The sequence below is a fragment of the Myotis daubentonii genome, chromosome 2, assembly GCF_963259705.1.
Source record: "Myotis daubentonii chromosome 2, mMyoDau2.1, whole genome shotgun sequence".
NCBI classification, from domain to species: Eukaryota; Metazoa; Chordata; class Mammalia; order Chiroptera; family Vespertilionidae; genus Myotis; species Myotis daubentonii.
This window is the reverse complement of record NC_081841.1, coordinates 99,535,651-99,559,310: the sequence shown is the minus strand read 5'-3', so window position 1 is coordinate 99,559,310 and position 23,660 is coordinate 99,535,651. Positions and strand designations below refer to the sequence as shown.

General features: G+C 52.4%; 1 protein-coding gene across 28 annotated transcripts in view; it reads right to left on the bottom strand.

Moving 5' to 3' along the window:
- The window catches only part of CACNA1C (calcium voltage-gated channel subunit alpha1 C), a 616,430-nt gene that overhangs the window by 39,943 nt on the left and 552,827 nt on the right, over positions 1-23,660 (bottom strand). For 9 of the 28 annotated variants that reach the window (XM_059683990.1, XM_059683988.1, XM_059683977.1 and 6 more), the window contains 4 exons: positions 19,708-19,791; positions 6,171-6,203; positions 2,823-2,951; positions 1,033-1,098 (listed from right to left, as the gene is read on the bottom strand). In XM_059683990.1, the coding sequence (XP_059539973.1) occupies positions 1,033-1,098; positions 2,823-2,951; positions 6,171-6,203; positions 19,708-19,791 (312 nt within the window). Of the gene's footprint in view, positions 1-1,032; positions 1,099-2,822; positions 2,952-6,170; positions 6,204-19,707; positions 19,792-20,380; positions 20,465-23,660 lie in introns of all 28 variants that reach the window. The other 19 variants (XM_059683972.1, XM_059683989.1, XM_059683991.1 and 16 more) reach the window with 6 other exon arrangements.

Below are 23,660 nucleotides of genomic sequence, written 5' to 3'. Positions count from 1 at the left end.
TGATGATTTGATGTACACACACACCCTATAGGATCATTACCAATATCAAGACAATTAGCATGCCTCATCTCACACAGTTAACAGTTTTTTGGTGTAAGAACGCTTATGATCTGTCAGCAATGTCAAGGCTACAATACTGTATTATTATTAACTATCATCACCATTAGATCATCAGAACTTATTGATGCCTTTGCCATTTCAGCTCCATATGCCCAAGCACACTTCCAAATTTCGTTCTTGGACTCTGGAATGATATGGAATAAGCAATCTGGGGCTTCGACAGATTTAATGCATCCTTGAAATCAGAGGCCTCCTCACCCCATCCCCCGAACTTTTAAAGCGATGCTTATCTTAGAAACTGCCACCCTTGATCAATGGCAAGGTAGCTCTTTTCATCTCAAAGATTTTGGACTATGAACCTTAGGGTCTTTCTGCAAAAACAAGCAGGAGAATCGTGCTCAAGGAGCTGCCGAGGAAAAGCTCCCGGCCAGGGTGCAGTGTGGGCTGGGTGTTCTGGAACCCCGAGGCGTGGCTGGAGAACTCGGGGCTTGGGGCAGGAGAAAGTGCAGTGGCTCGGGTGGGGGGCCTGGGAACTGCTGTGTGTTTGATGGGGAGAGCCTGCCTCCCTCTCTCTTGAGTGACACTGATTGGGGATAGGTCTCAGGCCCCTCAGACCCGGACAAAGGGAGGGATGCTGTCTGACACACCCTTCCTGCGGATTCGTAGAAGGGCCCATATCTCTTGAGCCCAATGAATAATTTGGAAGTGTTTTTCTGAGCGCAGAACCCAGGCCTGGGAAAATGGGGAGACAAACTCTTTGAACTGTGTATTCCACTCTTGGCTGTTCACCCTGCTACTTATAGGATACAATTTGGGGGAAGTTCCAATTCCTATGACACTTGGGGCTCAGAAGGTGAAAGAGGAGGGAGCGGGGTAGTCAGGAGCAGGGGGGAGGTGGGAAGGCAGAGGGCATCAGGGAGTGTGGGGCTGGAAAGCAGGGGATAGAGGAGCCGAGCACCAGGGAGCCCCTACCTGCATCCCAATCACGGCATAGATGAAGAACAGCATGACGATCAGAAGGGCCACGTAGGGCAGGGCCTGGAGGAAGCAAAAGACTCCGTGAGGCGGTGAAGACGGCGGGCTGGCTGGGCCCCGTCCCAGGGCACGGCACCTGCACCAGCAGATGCCTGGCTTGGGGGGCATTTCCAGGAGCTCCATGGTCTGGGCACCTGGGAGGAGGCCTGAGTGACGATACTGACCCTTCATTTTACTTGGTTTTAATCACCCGAAAAGCAGTGTAGTCTTGAGAAAAGCAGGTTGCAGAGTAAAGAAAATAGTGTGACATTACTTAGTAAAAACAATGACAAATGAGCAAAATGTCCTCTGAGGGGACATGTATCTTTGTTCAGCAAGGGGAAAGGCTCGGACACACACCAAGGCTCCCCGGGAGGCGCAGGTGGAGGCAGCTGCCTCCCTTTCTTTGTGTGACTGTATGTTGTTCCGCTCGTGGTCATAAAAACATTTACTAAGGGAAACTTAACTAAGGAAGCAGGATGGGCTCAAATCCTATTTCTGCCACTCTCCAGCTATGAGAACTTGGGCATATTAACCTCGCTGAGCCTCATTTTCTTCATCTGAAAAATGAGAAGAGCAACGATGACTTTGCGGGGCTTTTGTAGAGTTTAAATGATGTAAGGCTTACAAAACGTTTCGTGCATTGCCTTGCACGTGGGTTCCACACACTTTATTCACTCAAGATGCGCAGACAACGGAATTTTCCAGAGCTCCTGCCACTTCTGGGGAGGCCCCTGGGGAAATGCCCGGCCAGGTGCCCACAGACCACTAGATGGCACTGCGAGACCATGTGGACGCTAAGGGTCATCCGCGCTCCAGCTCCACAGTCCGGCCTCACTCCTCACAGGCCCAGTGCCTCTTCCCTGCACAGGAAACACGGGAGGCCTGTATGGTCACCCACAGCTGTGGGTCTCCAAAGGTGCCCGTTGGACAGGGTCAGCCCAGTCTGCTTTCCGAAGAATCCTCAGCTTCCCAGGGACTAAGAGTGGCTCAGGGTGGGTGGGGTGGCAGGGAGGGCCCGCTCCTCCTGAGGTGGGCAGTCAGCCTGGGCCGGCTAGGAGTGCAGCCAGGCTGGAGCCCTCCCTGTGGCCCGTCTTGGGCGGGGATGCTGACCCCGGCCAGGAGGCTCTCTGTGGAGGTGTGTATGCCTTTGGGGTGGGGTTCCAAAGCAAGCAGGTGCCTGATGGCAGCGCCACACCTGTCAGGGATTCAGTGACCCGACAGGGCTTTGCTTAAGCTAATAAAAGCCTCGCAGAGATGGCCAGAGGCAACTGTTATTCTGCTTTTACAGATGGAAAACGATGGCTGAGCCAAGAGAACTGATTCTATGTTGGGCAACCCTGTGCTCATTTGAGGTTCCATCTCTCCTCGAGAGCAGTGACGCCGGGTCCTGGAGAGTTTAGCCAAGTCCCTAAGTAGGAACAGCAGTCACTGCTGCAATGACAGAATTGGGAGGGTCTTGGGGGCCATGATTTTCAAATTTGTTCCACCACAAAGTCCCTCTGTCTAATCAATTCTTGCAGAAAAATACCTAAGTGAGAGAAGAAAGCAGAGCCATTCAGCCCCCCTCGGCTTTCAGCCTTCCCCACCCGACGTCAGGGAAATCCAGGGACCCAGACATGCTTTTGAGAACCACAAACTGAGTCCAAGCGACTCATGTCAGACAGGAGCAGGGGGAGTCCCGTGCAGCCCTGCAGCCCGGGAGAAGCGAGGCCTCCTCCCGCCAGGGTCAGGGCAGAGGTGGCTACCTGGAAGGACTTGATGAAGGTCCACAGCAGCGTCCGGATGCCCTCCCCGCGGCTCAGCAGCTTGACCAGGCGCATGACCCGGAAGAGGCGGAAGAAGGTGATGGAGATGCGGGAGTTCTCCTCTGCGTTCTGGAACCCATTGGCAACAGGAGGTGGTAGTTAACACAGCAACACGGAGGGGTGGGCGAGAGCGGGGTGGGCCCTGCTCCAGCAACACAGCCCTTGGCTGGGACAGACCAGCTCAGGGCGGGGTTGGCTGCACTAGTTCTCTCCCTGGCCACCGAGGGAAGGCGGCGCCCACCTTTTGCAGGTGGACAACCCAACCCTGAGGTCTCTGCAGAGCCAAGCTGTGCCCAGGCCCTGAGCCCATGTCCTTTTTCCTATTCTCCTGCTTCGCTTTCTTCCCGAGTCCTTGAGCGCCTGGGTGGGGTGACAGGAGCACCCCTGAGGAACTTCCATAGGCCCTGTGATCGAGGCGGGGGGCCAGCCTCTGAGGGCGTCCGGCCTCGGCCACGTGCTGAGAAAGCAGCGGCCTCCCTCCCGTCTGGCGTGGCCGCGGGTCCTGCATCCTGAGGGGATGGGTTTGCAAGGTGGCCGGTGCATGTGGGCCCCTCCCAGCAGGGGGACGACTGCACTGGGGCCGGTGGGCAGGCAGTGGGCTGCCACTGCAAGAGCTGGCTCTCGGGCTCCTCAGGACTCCAGCACTTCTGTGTGTCAACTCCCACTGCTCACAGCCCCCGTCCCACATGGCTCTGGTGTTGCTTAGTGCTGGGCGAGTGTCTGCTTTACAGCCCTTGCCTTTTCTGGGGCTCTAAATCTGTCCCCCCGCCCTACATCTCCTCCTCTCTGCCCTGGGCCTCTAGGAGGCACCCCCTTTCCAGGAGAGGTGGGGAAGGCAGTTGGAATGAGAGGACCAAGGGGTCCTGCTCAGGGCAGATCATCTTCTCAGGAGTCCTGGAGGGTGAGGGCAAGGGCAAGGGGAAGAAGAATGGAGCAGGCACAGCCGCTGAGGTGGGAATATGGCGCTGCGCTGCTGGGGCTGCTGGCCGAGGGATCACTCGGCATCTTGGACCTGGAGGGTCCCAGGGCTTGGGCACAGGCCTGGGCAGCGCTCAGGGGGGCAGGAAAGATTTCCCTGCCACCGTCTGCCTCCAGACCCAAGGCAAACATGGACTGACCCGCTGGCCCCTCCTCCTGCCACGCGGGCCTAAGAGCTGGGGTGGTGACCAGGCAGCCACTTGCCTGCTCCCAGAGCTAGTGCAGCTCACCCAGCCCTGTCGGCACCGGGAGAGAATGGACCCTGGGGCTTCCTGTTACTGTTGCCATCGCTGCCTCCCTCTGGGTCATCGCTGGGACCCTGTGTTGCCTCCCGGCTTCTCCACCCACATTTCCGGCTTGGTGCTTAGTCATTTTCAGGTGGGAGCCTCTCTGGCCCTCTCCATCCCCACATCCCATCAGCATGGTCACCCTGCTCCCCCAGGCCCTGCGGCCTGCCCCTCTGACTGTCACTGACGTGGCTGCTGGCTCCAGAGGCCAGAGTAACCCAGAGACAGCCTTTACCCCTCCTGGAGGGATGCTCAGAAACCAGCAGGAAGTCCCTCTGGGTTTTGGACTCTCCATGCAGGGAAAGAGTCACAGTATTTCTCCTACATCTAAGCCGGAGCCCTCCCCAGTCCCCTCAGGCGCTTGTTCCCCTCAGGCAGGGCAGGCTGTGGGGGGAGCCGGGGAGGAGGGGCAGGCAGTGTCCTCGACTTGCCCCACCCTCTGCCCTGGGTGGATTCTGAAGTCTTTGACGTCCTTAATCTCTGCATTTCTAACACCTGTGTATCTACTTGAGATTCTATTTTCTTTCCTTAAACGAGGAGTATGCAGCAGAGGCTCGGGGTTTACAACAGCTGTCAGTGCCACCATGTCGGGGGAGGCGGACAGAGGAAAGAACAAGCTGAAGTGGGAACCTCAGTTGTGAGTGTCAAGAGTCTGGGAAGTTGTGCCAGAGGGGCGTCTGCGTCTGACGGGTGAGGAAACGAAACCCAAGCCTGCAGTGTGGCTTCCAGCCTGGGACCAGGAGCCCCCCGGCTGCTGTAGTTTCCTGATGCTCTAGAGGGGGATACACACTCCGCGTGGACATGGCCACTTCTTCTAATAAACCAAACGACACTGCAATGAAGAAGCAGAGCCAGTGGCCGTCCCTGCGAAGTGGGGGGCAAGCCCAGGAGCAGCCCTGCCTCGGCCGCCTCCACCCGGCCTGGGGCGGCGGGTCAGGAAACACCACCAGCCCACCCAGCCTTGTCTTGTCTGCTGACTAGGGGTTCAGGGAATCACCCCACCACTAAATGTGTGACAATAGCTTTTCTGAGAAGGCTGTTCTAAGGAGACCTCAAAGTCACACCAAGTGGCATCTCTATCACTTGAGCCGAAGTGAATCGGAGTGGTCCAATCGAAGAGCTGAGCTTCTCCGCTTGCTGTGTGCTGCGGAAAAGTGGGTGGGGACAGCCCAATTTTAATGAGCTCAGGAATTTAGAAAATTCTACAGGTATGAAGCCACTGGAAATTCAGCCGCACTGTAGGAAACAAATCCCAGCTCAAACCTTCTGCTGTGGCCTTAAACTCAGCACAAAGGAGCCCAGTCCTTACAGAAACTCCATTAAAGGAAGAAAGCAACCGCCTGCCCTCCCGCTTCCTGCTGGATCATCTCCTCTTCCCTCTTTCCCAGGAGGCCTTACCATGGAGACCTTCAAGCGTCTGCCCACCCCGTTACTGCTGAGAACCCTGGGCAAACGCTCGAAGGCGCCCTGTGCAACGTTCCCACGTCAGGTTAGGGCTAGCCCAGGGGTGGGCGAACTTTTTGACTCGAGGGCCACAATGGGTTCTTAAACTGGACCGGAGGGCCGGAACAAAACCATGGATGGAGTGTTTGTGTGAACTAATATAAATTCAAAGTAAACATCGTTACATAAAAGGGTACGGTCTTTTTTTTTTTTAGTTTTATTCATTTCAAACGGCCGAATCCGGCCCGCGTGTAGCCGCTAGAGGCTTAGCTAGTGGGTCTCAGGGTGTTTAACAGGAAATTGCCCTCGGGTCCAGTTCTCTCCCAGTGGCTCGTTAGACAGTCAAGATCACAGTGAATTATCACCCAAAGGGGAGTTCGGGGAGCGGGGAAGACACCATTACACAGACAGCACGTCACAGTTCCACGAGACCAGGCAGGCAAGGTGCAAGACGGACACGGTGGCCACATGCAGCAGGAGCCAGGCTGGGCTCTGGGAGACTCGGGGTCCAGTGGTAAGAGTGGGGGGTGTTAGAGGAGGTCACAGAAGCTCAGAGCGTGGTCTGGAGGGTTGGTCTTACCAGAGAGGGAGAGCATTGGGTATGTTCAGCTGGCTTTAAAGAAAGGCAGATAGAGATAAGCTGTAATGAGTCTCCAACGAAGAGATCGGCATTCTAGGTCTTGGCTAACACAGGAGCAACACAGTGGCAGGAGAGGGCAAAAGGAAACAAGTGACGGAAATACCAACCACAGGCCTGGCGGGCTCTGCACCGTGAGTGTGGGCTCTGCATTAGCTGGGCCTCACGTCTACCATCTCCGTCATGTATTAAATAGCTCACAACCAGTGCAAATGAGATCTGGACTCTGTGGATGGAGGTCTTTCTCTGACTGGCTTATTTCACTTAGCAAAGCCCACCACGTGTTCTAAGATAGCTTCACTCACTCTGGCTCTACCCCAGCATTGCCACTGAGGGAGCTGGCAAGCAATGGCCCCTCAGGTTTAGGGGGAGCCTGGGTTTTAATTCTCACTGTGGAGGGTCTAAAGAGGTGGCCCTAACCTCCCTCCATAGCAGGGGCTAGTCCTCAGGCTGAGGCTCAGGTGGGAGGCAGTCCTGCTTAGCTACCAGTCTTCAGGTGTGAGAGCCTTGGCACGGCATGACCAGTGTGTGGAGCTGTTTTTGAAGTTGGGAAGCTCTGCGCACAATTTAAGATGTGGTTACTAACACCCACGAAGCTGCTCTCACGGGTCTGACTGCTGAGCTCAGTTTGGGGCAGGTGCTGGGGAAAGCGGCATGTTGAGTGCCGCGCAGCTCTCTGCCCTGTTCGGAGCCTGGGTCCCGAAGACGCCCCCACTCTCAGCAGGTAGAGCCGAGCGCCTGACTGATCTGACCTTCTGAGCTGTTAACTCTTTCTAGAAGGTCACGACTTTGCTTTTACCCTCCACTTTCAAATGGATGCTCTTGTGTTTCTGTTTTTAAGATACATACAAACGAACGTTGTAATGGATTTTTGAAGGATGAAAATGTGTACAACCAGACATTTGCTTGCAGACTTAAAACACTCCTTTGGCAACAAATTTGTCGGCAAGTTCCTTTTTCCCATAGCAAATTGGTGGGATGTTTTTTGGGGAAAGATGGAGATGCAGGGGGAGGCCAGGGAAGAATAGGGCAGGGATGCTCTCCAGCCTTCTGCAGAACACAGTCCCATCTCCATTCTGCTTCTGGAGGAGCACGAGCTGCCGGTCAGTCCACAGATCTGGAAGCTGGGCTCACTAGAATTTGACTAGCAGGCTGCGATAGAACATGGACACACACACACACACACACACACACACGCGCGCGCGCGCGGCGGGGGTGGGGGGAATTCAGGATGGTCAAGTGTGCACCTGTGTGAATGGTTCTGTATTTCTGAGGCTTTAGTGAGGGAGTGTGAGGGTCATACAGAGGTCAATCTATTGTACACACTATGCCCAGGCATTAGGCAGAGTTCCCAGCAGGCTTAGGTCCACCCTGAAACCTCCGCCCCACCCCATTACTGCTAAGAACCCTGGGAAAAGCTTGAATGTCCTCTGGGTCAATCCCATCCCAAATAGGACCAGAATGAAAACAACTTAGAGAACTCACCTGAGTCACCTGGTCACAGTGAATAACCCCAGCCATTAAGAAATTTAAACTACTTGTTTTATTGTGTTTTACTTTTTACACATGCAGAATGCTTCATTTGGGATATTTAAAGGTCTTTACTGTCTTTTTTTGGTTGAATTTTAGCCTTTTATAGCTCTTATTTAAGATCTATTCTATTTAAGTCATATTTTATTTCAAAATGTAGTTTTAGGTCTGTTCTAATCACCTTGATCCTGTCTTGTTATTTTAATAATATGTATTGATTTAAGGATCCTCATGATACGTCTCTGCAGTGGGAGACAAGGAGTGGTCAGGGGATCTGTGAGGGCAGCAGTGAGTGGGAGGACGGGGGCCTGGGGGCCTGCATGGGGTCCCCCGCCCGGTTAATGAGACCGGCACTGTGGGAGAATCAGGAGACTCACAGATGAATCATTTACTCTGGCTTTAGACCATGCTTTTCAAAGGGCATGTATGTCTCTTTTCGCTCAGTCCCTCCACCACGCCCCCCAACGCAGCCCCCCAAGCCCCTCCCACCCTGACAGCTGTCAGCCTGCTCTCTATCTATGTGTCTGTCTCTACTTTGCTTGTTAGAGTCCACATATAAGTGAAATCATAGAGTACTTGTCTTTCTCTGACTGGCTTATTTCACTTAGCATAATGCTCTCCAGGTCCCTCCATGCTGTCTCAGATCCTTTTTTATTGCTGCCTAGTATTCCATAGTGTAAATGTACCACGGCCTTTTTATCCACTCATCTACTGGTGGGCACCAGGGTCAGAGGGCACTTTCGACTTGCTGGGGCAGTGTTGCCTGTGAACCTCTCACACAGCCTGTTCTATGTGAGAGGCTATGCTTACAAAGTGCACAGTCTCAAAAAAAAAAAAAACAACCACAAAAAAACTAACCACTCCTAATAAACTCTCAAAGCAATCACAGAATGATTCTCAGTGGAACCAACAGGAAGAAGCCTAACACACAGCCCCTGCTCTTGAGAACCCACAGTTCACGGACATACCGCTAGCCCCCGAAGGACATTCCTAGATGACCTGGTGTAGTCGGTCCTGTCTTTGGTCCCCTTGCCCAGCTGCAAATGTGCTGGAAGGGAAGACTGGGCCAGTTGGACCCGGGCACCTGCACTTTCAGCCAACTGTTCGTTGGCTGCTCTCTGTGAGTCCCTGGTTCTCTTAAAAAAACTACCTGGCAACAGTTCTACTTTTTGAGCTAAACTTGGAATTAGTTGGTAGCCTGGAGTACTTGTGCCATCCATCTCTGACCCTTTTCCAGAGTTGCTCCCAGTTCCCTGAGTTAGATGACAGTTTCTCCATCCACGGACTCCTGGGGAAGAGGGGTAGGACTCCCTGCAGACGTATGCCCCGGGAGCCTGGAGACCCTACTGCTTCCCCTTCCCCAAGAGCCAGTGGAGCTGCACATCAGCCCTGAGCATTCTGCCTGAGCTTGAATTCTACGCTGTATCCACTAATGGTAGGTGTGGAGTGAATGTCTGAGCAACCAATTTTTTCATCTTTGTTTTCTAACGATCTGGTAACTTTCAAGGCATTAAAGACATTGGGTCAATTAACTAAACTTGTTCATGCAATTTGTATACATGAACGCAGGTGATTATGCTATAGTGAGGCAGAGGTCGGACATTTTCAGAAAGAGTCCTGGCTAGTGGTTCCAGCTAACAGGTTAGCAGTGGTTCTCAATCTTATGGCCCTTTAAATACAGTTCCTCATGTTGTGACCCAACCATAAAATTATTTTCGTTGCTACTTCATAACTGTAATGTTGCTACTGTTATGAATCGTAATGTAAATATCTGATATGCAGGATGGTCTTAGGCGACCCCTGTGAAAGGGTTGTTCGACCGCCAAAGGGGTCTCGACCCACAGGTTGAGAACCGCTGGGTTAAGGGCCAATAGAGAGGAAAAGCTAGTTAACGTACTTCAATTTACATATGCAGATTAGCTTGGTTTGGTATAACTGGCTGGGACAATAGGGGTGACATAGGGCAGCTAGTAAGAGAGAGTCTCTGAGTGAAGTTTAGGATCAAATCCGAAGTGTTGCCTAGTGGGTGAGTCGGTTTCTGGAATATACTCACTGCTCCTGCTCACTGCGGTACTATCTCCAGACCACACAGAGGCTGCTTAGGGAAACCCCGGGAACACAGGAGAGGCAGAGAGATTGTCCTAGTGGAGGGATTTCCCAGGAATATGACATCAGTGGCATGTGTTTCCCAGTTGTTAACATTACTTTGTCTCTCTGGAGAACTAAAAGTTGTTTAAAATAGCTCCTAACCATATAAAAAGGGATGTTCTCTTTCCCCCTGCCCCTCCTCCTTCTTGCACAGCCAGGACAGGGAAGATTACTGGGGATTTAGGGGCTAGGTGTAAATATCTAGGCTGGAATACCCAACAAAGTTGTCTTCCAGAATTCTCTTGAGATCAGTTGGTTAAAGAGAATTTTAAAGAGCTCAGAAGCCTCCGCTGCCCCCTCCTGGCCATGTTGACCTTGAAAGGCACTGACTCCCTCATGCTCCCTCCAGGGGAGGCTGGCTCCCCGCTGAGTCAGGAGCAGGGCCCACAGATGGGCTGCCAGTTCTGATGGCTGCTGTTGAGGCGATGGCTATAACCTCATGGCCACTGAGGTTCCTCATTCCTCCGAATAGGAGGTGAGGGCAATGCCATGGGATATGTGAGTCTTTTACTGGGCACCCTGCTGAGGAACCTTGCTTTTCTTTAACATCTTTTGTCTAAAACTTAGGGAGTGGCTGTGATAGAAACTCCACTCCATCCACCTGAAGGGCAAGTTCCAGCTGCCATTGCCTACACCCCCACCCCATGCCAAGCTCTGCGTCTCTGCTTTTGCTGTCTCTGCTCTCGTCTCAATTTGATCTGCAAGGCAGGATGGCTAGTTCAGTTGTGAGAGCACAGTGGTGTGGTGGAGGGCTGAGTGGCCGGGGCTTTGTTGGTGAAACCCCAGTTAATCTGTGGTGAGAGGACCATTATCAGGCTGGTACACACAGAGAGGATGGGGAGAGGCAGAGCCAGGGGCTTCTAGAAACATCTGACACCAGCGTCGTGGCCAGGAGCTAGCAAGTGTCAGTTAATTGGGGGGGGGGGTCCTCATTATTCTTTTACCTCCTCTTTCAACCAGGAGAAATGAGCACACAGGGACTAGTGTGGCCTATAGATGTCAGGGAGCTGGGAGATGCTGCACCTTAGAGCCACCAGAAATGGCAGCAGGGAAAGGCATGTTTAGGAGACCAAAGTAAAAAATGTTTTAACCTGTAACCTTCCAAAGTTGAATTAAGAGCTTCCTTGCTAAGGGGGATACAAAGTTTAAAGTACCATAAGTCAACTGGGATACAGAAGATGTCAAAGGCTTTTAGATATAAGCGCAAATGAAGGAAAGATGGGCACTGGAAAGTAATTCTTACAGAGAATTTCCCTCTTGGTCTGGAATGAATGGGAGATGTAAACAGGTCTGTGGAGGAGGAGTGGTAAGAAGAGGAAGATGGGGCATTATGAGGGAGGCAAAAACATTGGACAGAACAGGGCAGGGAAGAAATGAAGATAATAAGCCCAAAGATGACAAGGTGGAGCGTGGAAAGAGCAACACCCCCTCCCCCCATGTCCACCATGTTGAAAATTCCCTGGCTGGCATCTGTTTCTTCAAGGAAAAATTCTAGCCAGAGGGGATGATCCCTCATGAATCTTTGTGGCTACAGGCACCCAGATGAAACACCCTTCAGAACCTCCCTCGAGGGGACTTTTGGCCCCCAGGAAATGGGTGGGAGGTGCAGGGCATGGGTACTGCTGTCACCTGCCAGGCACTCACGTTAAACAAGACTGATTATCATATTGCCATGGCAGCTTTATCTTCTCTTGGGAAGGATGGCCCTTGTCCAGTCATGCAAACAAAAGAAACCCATAAAGAATAAATGGATGAAATCCATTGTCAGCCGTGCTAGCAGCATGAAAGAATTCCATAGGTGGGGAAGAGGGAGGGAGGGAGAGAGCATCCCAAAGTACAAAGAATAAGAGTGAAGACAGAGAGACCCATAAAGGAAGAAGAGCAAGCAGATGATTCCCAAGGAAGGACAGACATGAAGAGTAAATGGGTGTTAACAGAAGTGGCGATGCTTTTGGGGGGCACTTCTGGCATTTCTGAGCCTGCCTGAGGCTCTCTCACTCTCTCCACTAGCTCTGGAATACCCTAGGCTCCTTTGCTTTAGAGGCGTCTGGCAAACACAGCAACAGGAACTTGCTCAGCCTGTGAGACCTGAAGTGACAGACACTGGTCAGACCCAGGTGGCTGTCTGGCCAAACCAAGGAGTGTGTTGTGACAGCTTCCTCCCACTCTTCTGTTTTAGATGAAAGGAGAGGGTTGTCTGTGGATAGAAGAGAGAGAATAAAGAAGGGAAGAAAAATAGAGGAAAACAAAAGCGAAGGGGCCTTGGTTACAAGGCAGAGGGCAGGGGGAGCTAACCTGTCGGATGATCTGACAGCTGAATAGAACCCAGACCGGGCTGTCCATCACAAACAAGCAAACAGCTTCCCACAGACCTTTCGGGCCAAGCCTGCAGGCCTCATCTCAAGGCACCAGCGTTGGGAAACTTGCTGGTACGGGGCTGCTTCTCCAACCTGGCTGTCCCACCACACTGCCTCCTGCGCTGCCCACGCATCAGCCTCGCCCTCCAGAGGCTTTTGCAGTGGCTTTTCCCCTTCCAGCTGGACTGCCTGCCGAAGGCCACATGCTTCCTCCCTGCTGGGAAGAGTGGGCTCAGCCACGTCTCTCGAGGGCCAGCTCTATGCCCCAGCAGAGGAGGAAACTGCCGTGTCACGTCACACCCCTGGGGGGCCGAGGCTGGGGACCAGCTTCCTCATTCGGTGTCATGTTCCCGAAAGTCTTACAGGAGACACATGAGATACTCAGTCCTTGGGGTGAGCGTCACCCTCTCTTCTTCAAAGAAAGGGGAGCTGATTGAGTCCCCCCCACCTGAGTATGAATTAGTGTATTGGAAACAAGAGACCTTGGTCGCATTCGTTCTGTTGTGGGGATGGATGTCAAGAGGCTGGAAGCTCCGTCAGCGACAGAGGAGGCATCCAGCAAAGGGAAATGGAGGTGTCGGAGGTCCTCACCCAGCTGGGCCTGACACCACCCATCTTGCTTTAATTTACCTTAGAAGCAGCCCATGCCACACTGACCACTGCCATTTAGACAATGTCTGGCAATGTCACTCCTTGAGCCCCTAACTAAACCTGCCGGATTGCGCTCAGGCGCCAGGTTCTGGCTTGGCCTTGCTGTGAAATGCTGTGAGGATGAGCGAGTTGTTCCCTGCCTCTGCCTCCACTGTCCTTGTCTGTAAAACTGTGTATCTGGGGCTGCTACCCAGCAGGTGCTCGTGGAGCCTGTGGAGACGGGCTCCGGCTAGATGGTCTCCAAGGCTGCGTCCTCTCTAACGTTTTGGATGACCTCATTTTCTGCCTTTACCCTCCTCATACCTCTGGGGGCACCCAGCCCTGCCTTTCTCATGCCATCTGGCCCCTTCTCTGCCATGGCGGGGTCAGGAAAAGGCAGACCAAGAGCCAGGTTGAGGGCCCACATAGGCATCCTGGCTGAGATGTGGAGGGAGGGTCGGCGCGTGCGGGCTGAGCATTCTGACTCAACCCTGGGGGCGGGTGTGCAGCAAACACTCTGTGACTCAGAATGGCTGCTTTCCCCGTCATTCCAGGCCCTGAAGCCCGAGCAGGAGTCAAAGTTGCTTCATTATTTTTATGGGGAGCTGGTGAGGGACAGTTACTCAGAGCGGTGGTGGAAAGGTCCCATTGGCTCAGGAGCTGGGGGAGGGAGGATGTGGGGCCTCCGTGTGCTCACCGCTGAACACTCCCTGGAACTGAGTCCCAGGCCCATCTAGTTCCCACTCCTGTTTTCTTCTCAAGTTCCAGCTGTCAGGTGGGCCTGCTTTACAATGGCTTTGCCCTTCTCTTCTGAGCCCCATTAACTAGGCGCATGAGCCCAGGGCAGCCTGGGCTCCCTTGGTCGGGCATTTCAGCGGGCACAGAGAAGTTAGGTTAAGCCTCTGCCCCAGGCCGTGATGCTGGGAGTGCACTGAATGAGGTCCTGTGAGTGGCAGGGGCCGTTCGGTGATGCCATGCCCAGGCCAGACTGGCCCAGGGAGTCGGCTAATGGACTCTGTGGAAATGCAAGACTCAATTCTCCCACAGAAATGGATTTGAATCCCAGTCTTCCCACCTATTAGCTATAGGCAAACTGTTCATCCTGCATAAGCCTTGGTTTCCTTCTGCAGACACTACGCACCCGGAGGTGTTAATCTGACTGTGTGTGATGTCCTAGTAGGCTGCCTGGCACATGCCCATCCAAGAGAAGCCGTCATTTCCCTCTTCCCCTTCCGCTCCGTCCTCCTCCCTGCCTCCCTTACTCTAAGCAACTAAGATCAGAGCCAGGACCAGCGTTACTTTGTTTTTCTGCTCCGGTCACTTCAGTGGGCTAGTGTGTTGCCTCCTAAGCAAATCCTCCTGCGTTTACTCTCTCCGAACCTTCTGGAGGAGCTCTCCAGGCCTCACAATCTCTGTCCTGCTCCTCAACCTGAAGGTCCCTGCAGGCCTCCTCCCGGGAGAATTTCCAAATGAGCCATCTAAAAGCCAGGGAGCAGATCCCCACGCAGCCCTGGAGCGCTATGAAAGGAACTCCGCCTTAGAGCTGGAATCTGGCAGGGTAGTGAGAGGAAATGGAAATCTGCCTCCCACAGCCAGAAAATGTCCCATTCAGAACCAAGGAGTGCTGGAGTCGCAAAGGCCCTCTGAGGCCATCTCCACCTGCCCCTGGTCCCTTTCACTTTCAAGGAAGTTGAGGACCAGAGAATGGGGTTAGTTGCTCTAAGTCACATGGCTTCATAGTGCCAGAGCTGGAAACAGAACACAAGCTTCTTGATTTGCAATTTGGGAATATTGTCCTGTATCCATAATGCAAGAATCCAGGCCTCTCAGCACTTCTATGGTGCAATAATCAAAATACAGAACGATAAAGAACAGTGTTGGGAAAGGTGTTGAATGACCAGGGACCCAAACTGATTTCAACTTGGGATGTTAGGGAGCAGTTTCTGATGCCCCAGGAGCTTCCATTAACAACCACAGGGCCTATATCTCAGGCTTTTCCCTCTGGAAAATATATTTCAGACCCAAGAAATAAAGGAACACCAGAAGGCTTCCTTAGAGTGACAAGATGCTGCACTTGGGCCTCCCAGGGGACACGGAGGGAGGAAGCCTCTGACTGAGGACGAGGTAAGGCCTCGGGAGGAGAAGAGCAGTGGAAGCAGGATCCAGCACAGCTCCACATGGTGGAGCCTTCTGATCGCCCCCAGGTACAATCTGCAGCGGTCAGAGGCATCTCCCAGAGGCAGCAGAGAGTGAACCTCAGACTGGCTCTGAGCGCAAAACGTCCCGCCCTCCTCTTGCTGGAGGCCCCGCCCCACTCAGCCCTGGGAGCTCTTCACCACTGTCATGGCTTTGAATACTACCTATATGCTGACAACCCCAAGCCCCACCCTCAGACTGTGTGTCTAACTGTCTACCTGCCATCCCCACTGGGAGGTGAAATAGACGCAGCCCAATGAGTTCCTCATGCAAACGTGCCCCACCTCCTGTCTTTCCCGGTTCATACCAGCTCTATCCTCCCACTGCTTAGGCCCAAACCTCACAGCCATCCTGGCCACCTCTTCCTCCTACTCCCACATCCAGTCTGTCAGGAGATACTGTTCATTCTATTTTCAAAACAGACTGAGAATTGGACCCTTTTCACCACCTCTATTATTGCTGCTTTGTTGCAGGCTGCGGTCCCCTCCCACCTGCGTAATCATGTGATTACCTGCGTAATCACCTTCTACATGGTGTTGTGCTTCCACCCTGACTCCTATAGACAGCCAATCGGCCTTCGGAAATGTCAGATTAGGGGACACCTCTTCTCAGAGGCACCAGTGTCTCCCCTTCTTGCTCAGCATAAAAGCCAAAATCTGCTCCCCCTCTCTGGTCCCCTCCCCTCTCCGTCTCCCCTGCTCATTCTGCACCAGTAACAGCTGTTCCTTCTGCCCCCAAAGCCCTCCTCCCAGGTATCTGCATGGGTAACTCCTCACTTCCATCTTATTTGAAATAGCACCTTCCCTCATTGCCTCTTAGCACCTCTGACCCCCTTACACGACACTATTCCTTTTCCAAAGCACTTACCAGCTTTCGATGGACTATGATTTCCGTGTTTTCTATACTCCGTGCATTGCTCACAGGCTTATTATCCTGACCCTAGACTGCCAGCTCATGAAAAGGAAGATTTTGTTTGAAGTACTCCAGGTGCCTACAATCGTACCCGGCACACAGAAGGGGAGATGATAAACATGGTGGAATGAATGAATGCTGGCTCCTGGGATTGGTGGGAAACCCATTTCCCAGAGGGAGAGGTGCCATAGCCTTGTAAAGGCAAGGAGGAAAGAGGAGGCATTTATGGGGAGATGAGCTTCGATGTGAGGAATATTTGGAGGGCGGTTAGGATGAATATGGCAGTTAGGTGAGGGAAATGAGAGTCAATTTCTGTAGGTTTAAGAGTCCAAGATGATGAGTTACAGGTGAAAAGCCCTCATGGATCCCTCTGAGGCCAAGTAGAACATATGTCTGGGAGTGAGTATCTTGTGATGGCCTGGAGCGGCCCCAGGGGACACCTGGAGCTGTAAAGTGCTTGCACCAGGGAGTGTTCAGACCCAGGAGCTGCCAGTGGCCTGAGGCAGAACCTATGGGCCGAGGGACCTATCTCTGAGACTAAGCATTATTGCTTATACAAGTTGTCATCCACAGTACTGACTGCTATGCAAGTGCAGGGCTACACCCAACGTGCTTGGGGAACAGCCCTGCCGAGGCGTGGTATGGGCCGTGGTCAGTGAGCTGCACTGGCTTTGGTCTGGCCCTACCTGTCAACCATCTCCACGAATCTAATCATATCTGGGAAACAAGGGCTCTAACAGTGCCTGTGGGCGCAAGTTATAACTAAATATAATTGGCTAGAGCTATTCCAGCAGGGATTTGGGAAAAAATGTCATTTGCTTGGGTGCCAGTCTCTTCCATTCCGTAGCACTTTATAGTTTACATAGAGTTTTAAAATAGATGCTCTTCGTTGAGCTTCAAAACACAGTCCCATAAGATCATCACATTCCTTTGACAGAGGAGGAAATGAAGTCTTCTTTTCCAGGAAAAAGAAGAAGCTAGACTCAGCCACTTGCCAGCTCTGACTTCACGTCAACCCTCTCTCCTCTCTCCCACACCGCCCCTGCCTGGGGGTGTTATATTGGTTTTTCTGGTTCACAAGCCATTCATTGGACAATGCCCCTTGCTCTCCATCACACACACTGTCCCCAATTCGTCTCCAGACCACCCTTCAGTGTGACTCTTCACCTCGGTCTAGAGGAGGAAGAGCCCTGAGCCTGGGGTAAGGGAGGCTGGTGAGAGGCTGCATCACAGCTCCGAGGGGGCTGATGCGTCATCTTTTGTGTAGACTATCAAAACAGGTACAGTTATTTTGAATATGAATTATAGAACTTAAGGGCTGAACAAAGCCTGGCTGGTGGAAGGACATGTGAGATGATGTGTTTATCAAGGGCATCATGGATTAGAGAGGGAACTCGGGCGGGACCCAGGAGTGAGGGGCTGGCCTCAGCTGCACAGCACAGAAGGACTTCACCTCTCCACCAGCATCTTTAGCGGCAGCAAACTGGGGATGATAACTTCTGTCTGTCAAACTCATAGGGCAGTTCAGTTCCATGAGACAGATGCAAGGGTGAATCGTCAGTAGAAAACCACGTATAAATGGAAGGGTCTGCATGGTGGCCTTATGCTCCTTCCTGTCCTGCACCCTCCCTCTCTACCGCCAACATAGCCACTTCTATAGAAACTTATGCCCTAAACACTTCTTTTTCTTTGTCTTTCTTTTAGAAACACTAACAGTTTGGGGGAAAACGGCAGGTTGAGTGTTGATGTGGGCCTTGCCGACAGTGGGGAGCAGCTTGCCGTCACTGGCTGGCACTTTCCTGCTGTCTCTCAGGCTCCCGGTCCCTGGCACAGGCTTCACGAGGACCTGCACTGCTGTCTGAAAAACTCCATCCTCAGAGGGCAGGGCCCACTGCTGCTCTCTGCCCCGTCCTCTCCTTAGTTCGCCCTCAGTTCAGGGCACGGCACAGCGCCAGCTCCGAGCCTGAAGCTCTGGCCTTTACAGACACATGACCAACTCATGGCTCTGAATAGCATCTGAGATACAACCTGGGCCATCCAGCCTGCAGAACTGGGAGTGAGCTCAGGAGGCGTGAGGCAGAGTATGAGGGGAGGGCGCACAAAGCATGTGTAGGAAGACTGTTTTTAAAAAATATAATCTATCATTCACCGGAAGAAGTCAAGGGCAAGTGTACACACATACACACACATACACACACATACACACACATACACACATGAGACAAAGACAACTCGGGGGATCTGGGAGACAGAGAGGCAACCGAATCTGGAGCTACGGGTGAGTGGGGAGGGTGCTAGGGGCTGAGGGCGGGTGAGTGGGGAGGGTGCTAGGGGCTGAGGGCGGGTGAGTGGGGAGGGTGCTAGGGGCTGAGGGCGGGTTTGGGAAGCGTCACAGCCTCCTTCAATGTCCATCTGCTGGGAGGGACAGACAGGGGCTTTCATCAGGGGAATCAGGCAGATAAAATGACAAGTCAGTTCAACTGATGGGGAGCAAAGTATGGAGGGAGAGGGGGTGTGGGACACAGTGGGGAGATGGTGGCGGTTGGTAGGGCAGTTTTAAACATCTTTGATCAAAACTGGACAGCATCTGCTCCATGCTGTTATTCATGGTTCAGTGCATCAAAGATTTGTGCAAACATTACCAAGTCTCTTAATTAAGGAAAAATTATGACAAAAGATTAACACATGTTAAAGACTAACTGTAAGAGGGCTTGCCTATAGATAAAGAGAAGGTTTAAACATGCCAGGTAACGAAGAGACAGGTGCAGGAACTGGTAGGAGCTGTATAGGAGGAGGCAACTCTCGAGGAAGGCGGCAGGAGGCCTCGGAGTGCAGGGGCTGGAGTTCTGTCTGAGGCCAGGGAGCCAGGGCAGGGTGTGGGGGCGGGAGTGGGAGAGAACCAGGCGGGTACAAGAGTCCGTTCCCTGGGTGGGTTCCATGTGGGAGAGAGGTGCTGCTGCCCCAGCAAGAGGGAGGAAAGACCTCAGAAGAGCTCTCTCTCGGTGGGTCACCAGCCACCTGGCTCTTTGGCCACTCCAGGGAAGAGGGGTGCAAGCAGGGCAGGGCTCTGAAAATGACCAGTTCTCTGCTTCTCTCCCAAACGGGCCTGGGCGGGCCGGGCTGCCTGCATGGGCTGCTGATGTTAAATCGGACAAAGCCCTTTCAGTGTGAATGTAATGGGCCAGGCCTTGGGCTGACAATGCAGGCAAAGACCAAGCCTTAATCCAGTGTCTCACTTGGAGAGAGCTCCTTTCCAGGATGCTGTGGGTGGAAAGGCGAGAGGGGGAGAGGCAGAGGTCTGGAGGTGAGGTGGAGTGAAAAGAGGTTTGGGTCCCCGCCCCAGCAGCTGCCCAGAAGTTGCAAATGTCCCTTGTTTTTTTCACTCCGTGCTCCCCATAGCTGCATCCTCCTATACAGTGTGAGTCATGCCAGGCTGAGAGTAAAAGGAGAGAGAAAAGGATGCAGCAATCAAAACTTAAAGGAAAGGGAGGCCTAACTCGTTCCAAGGTTAAATAAATCATAAAAACATTTTCAAAATAAAGCAACAAGAAAAAATCCTTTAAACCAATATAAACAAACAAATGAAAACCAGGAAATGAAAATAAGGAGGTGGGGAGGAGAAAATAGGAAGAAAAACAATAAACTGGGGAAAGACAATGAGTATTAGAGCAGGCACGGACAGTCAGGTCCAGACGCCATGTACTTACGTTTACCTCGGTGATTGCTATATCAACAATGCTACCCACAACAATCAAGGCGTCAAACGTATTCCATGCATCACAGAAATAGTGCTGCATGGGGCAGAGAAGCCGAGGAAAGGAGAGAGAGAAGAAAAAAAAAAACCAACAACAAAGGAGAAAAACAAAACAAAAAGGAAGAGGAAAAACAAAACAAAACAAAACAAAGCATGAAAGAAAGGAGAGAAGAGAAAAAAATGAGAAAAGAAAGAGGTTACGTGGGCATAGTAAATACTCTCTTACCACTCTACAGTCCTGGTGGCTCAAACCTGGGTCACCTGGTTTTCGCAGGGTGGAGAGGCCTGACAAAAGCTGGGTTAGTTCAAAGGTTACGCCGGGCTGTGGCCACTTGGGAGGGGAGCTGGCGGCCTCCCACCGCCTGCTCCCTCCACTCGGCCACGCCCCTGGGCCTGGCACACAGGGCTGAGCTGGGACTAATGGAAAAAAAGGAGGAGAGGCTCCCACTTTTTTTCCCTCACAGGACGACGGCAGGTTCAATAAAAAGCATGACTGGAGGGGGGTAAAAACAGGAAATTAAAACAAATCAATAAAAGGAGGTAAAGAGAGAGAGAGAGTGAGAGGGAAACAGTAGGCAGAAGAAGAGGAAGGAGAAGGTTCCTGGGGAGGGCAGAGTCATACTCACATTAGTTTCACTGAGAATGACGTCAATTATGCTGCCAATTACGATGAGGAAGTCAAAAACATTCCAGGGATCACTAAAGTAACCCTACATAAGGGAGGGGCAGGCAGGATGGGGATTAAAAAGGAATATTAGACAGACAAGAACAGAGCAACAATCACCATCAGAATCACCGTTCCGGCACCTCAGTGTTGCTGCGGGAGTTCCAAACACCCTCTCAGAGCCCAGGAGCCCAGGGGAAAAGGAGGTGCCAGGTGGCAGCTAGTCCAATCCTCCTGCCCTGCCTCCCCATGGCCACACGGCTCCCCTTCCTCCAGACCATCCCGCTTCACCACCCTCCTGCACAGAGGCCCTCTCTACTTCCCAGCAGGGCCTGGGGCCAGGCAGCACAAGCTGCCATGGTGCAGGGATGTGGCTGGACTCTCTTTTCAGTCCACATTTAGCAACCCCCATGTCCCCGGTTCTCTTCATCAGAAGGGCCTGTCTGGAGGCGGGGAGGGACCACAGCTGGGTGACCCCTTAGAGGAGAACGGGCTGTGGTCCCATGGGTGATCTGGGAGCTAAAGAGAAACAGTCAGTGTGATCCAGAAGGGTGGCCAGGTCATCTGAGCTCGGAGGTGCCTCATGTAAAGTTCAGCAATGACAAGGGGACCACATCATTAAAACAATGTCTATAAAATGCTGGACTTTATGCAGCTAGAATGAGGGTCACCTTGTTCCAGCTCTGGATGTGCCCAAGAATTTTCAGGGGCAGCTGTGCCATGGCAAAGGCTTTCCTGGCTGAAAGGAGACATAGTGCAGGTAGGTCTCATAGTTGGGGAGCACAGGACATGGCCCTAGACAATGTTCTCCTAATCTACACCTGCCCAGGCTCCTTCCCCAACACTGCCGTTCTGCTATAGGGTCCTGCTGAAATGCAGGTGCCACCAAAGTGAATGAAGTTATCAAAGCCTTTCCTGAGAACTGAGTTGATAGGGGTGGTCTGGGTAGAGGGTATGGAAGGGAACAGGATTCTTAGAAAGGAGAGATTCTGGCACAGAAGAGGAAGGGCAGTGTCCTACTTTTACCACTTTACCCTGTACCTATGGAATTTCACCTCCACCATATTTAGACAAGGAAAGAGATAAATTTTTTTGCAAGACTTTAAGGTACTTGGACAACTGGCCAACCAAGGGATAGGCAGTCCCAGGTTCCCTAGAGGATTCCAGGAGTCCTGGGTGGGCCATTTGCCTATCCGTGAGGTGAGGGATTTAGAGGGCAGTGCTGTGGCCACACGGACATCTGCTCATAAATGAGGAATCCCTAGGAACAGGACAGCCACATTTCCCATGGAGTGGAAAGGAGCTAGTACTAAAGGCACTTGTCTTCTTTAAAAAAGGACATTTTCTCTTTTAGTTTTTAAATAAATGTCCGCAAAGGGGACAAAACAGGACTGGAGAACATTTGCTGAGCAGGACCAGACCTTTCCTATTCTCTAGCCGCCAGTTGGGGCTTCCGGGAGATGGAATTCCAGAGTCTGGCGAGTGGGTCTGGAAGCACTAAAGTTCTCCTGAGAGTTTCCCAGGTCTCTCTCCCAGCCTTCTAGAAGGCTGCCAACTCTCCCTTTTTATTTTTTACTCACAAGAGCCATACGTCAGTGTCTTCCATTTCCTCCTGGCTCTATCCAGCAACCTTAACTTCCCCACTTCCCAGCCATGCCCTCTTTCCAGAGGGATCGCAAGACATGCTGTCCTAGGGCTGTTATTCTTAGTATGGGAGGTCAGGTCACAGGGAAAGGGGCCTCTTGGTTCCCAGGCATTTCTGCCAAAAGAAAACAGAAGTGCCACTGTGGAGACTTTGCACAGCCAGGCTGGGGAAGCAGAGGTTGGCCAGGGCATGGGTTAGGTGAGGGTCAGCCTGAATACATGGCTCTCTTGTTGGCTTCCCAGAATATTTTTCTGATCATGCTAGACCCTTTGAGGCAGAGAGGGGCCTCTCTCTCTCTCATTTAAATCAGATGTTATGAGCAGGAAACAACCCATTCCCTCCCAGGTTCTCAGATGTCATTCTCAGGGCAAATGGAGGTGGCTGATTTTGAAGGGAGGAAGGTAAAGAGTGAAGGCCTCAAATGGACTATAAAGATGCATATGTTTTAAAATTAGAATCTGGAAAACATTGGGGGATATCTCTAGATAGGAACACCATCTTTGTGGGTAGAGCTATTTCAGAAGGGAAGGGGAGAAGGTCAAGGGAGAGAAAGGAGAGAAACAGGAACGAGAGCAGAGTCCAGGATGTTCTGCATCCAGCCTAGAAAACGTGGTAACAAAACCCGATTTGGGAGTGGGGACAGGAGGAGAGGGGGGAAGGCAGAAGGCTCAGGGCTCAAGAAAGGAGGATGATTAGAGTCTTTCATCCATGAGAGACCTGAAACAAAATGGGTAAGTTGGCCTTGGTCTGCAACATCTCTGAGAGGAGAAAAGGGAAAGGAAGAGAGGCAGCAAACAGGCAAAGGCGAGGTTAACACACAGGTTAATCAGCTGGGAGCACCAGGGGTGGGGCCGAGACCTAAAGGGACCCTGTCAACCTCCTGGGTGTGCATCACCTGTCACCACGTCTCCTGGGTCTCTATGTGCGTGTGCACATGGAAGGAAACACCACAGTCAATTCCTCCTGGACCACGGCTGCTTCCCCAGCTTCATGGCTGCCTGCTACTGGGTTGGCCGGGCTCTGGAGATTCATGCCTCATGCCTTGCCCTTGCCCTTGCCCTTGCCCTCAACAGGCTGTGCTGCTGGAGGCTTCTGAATGACTTCTCTGGTTTATGGCAAGCTACTTGGTGGGCCCAGTGCCTGGGCCTCCACTGGCTGCAGAAACCAGCCATGCCCTTGTCGCCAAGGGTTCCTGGGGACCCAGCCCTGAGGAGATTTTTTTGCATGTAGCCAGAATGCCATGGTTGGGGGACCATGTTTGTGGGAGGTTGTTGACAGGATCCCTTTAAGAGGCAGCTTTTAACCCTGACCCTTCCACCCACCTTCCCACTGTCCCACAGCCCATCAACCTTCCCAAGTGGACCCTGAAGACCCCTTCAGATCCAGCGTTTAGGTCAGCCTCCTCCTCCCACTCTTTCAGTTGTCCCTTCCTCCCACCCATTCCCACCCACTACTAGAAACAAGGCCTAACGCCCCCATTAGGTCAACAGGTGTCCAAGGGGGACACTGGCCAAACCCCTAAGCAGGCAGGGCCTGGGAGAATTACTTTTCCCCTAAACTCTCTGGAGTGTGAGAGCTTAGTGCTCTGTTATGCTCT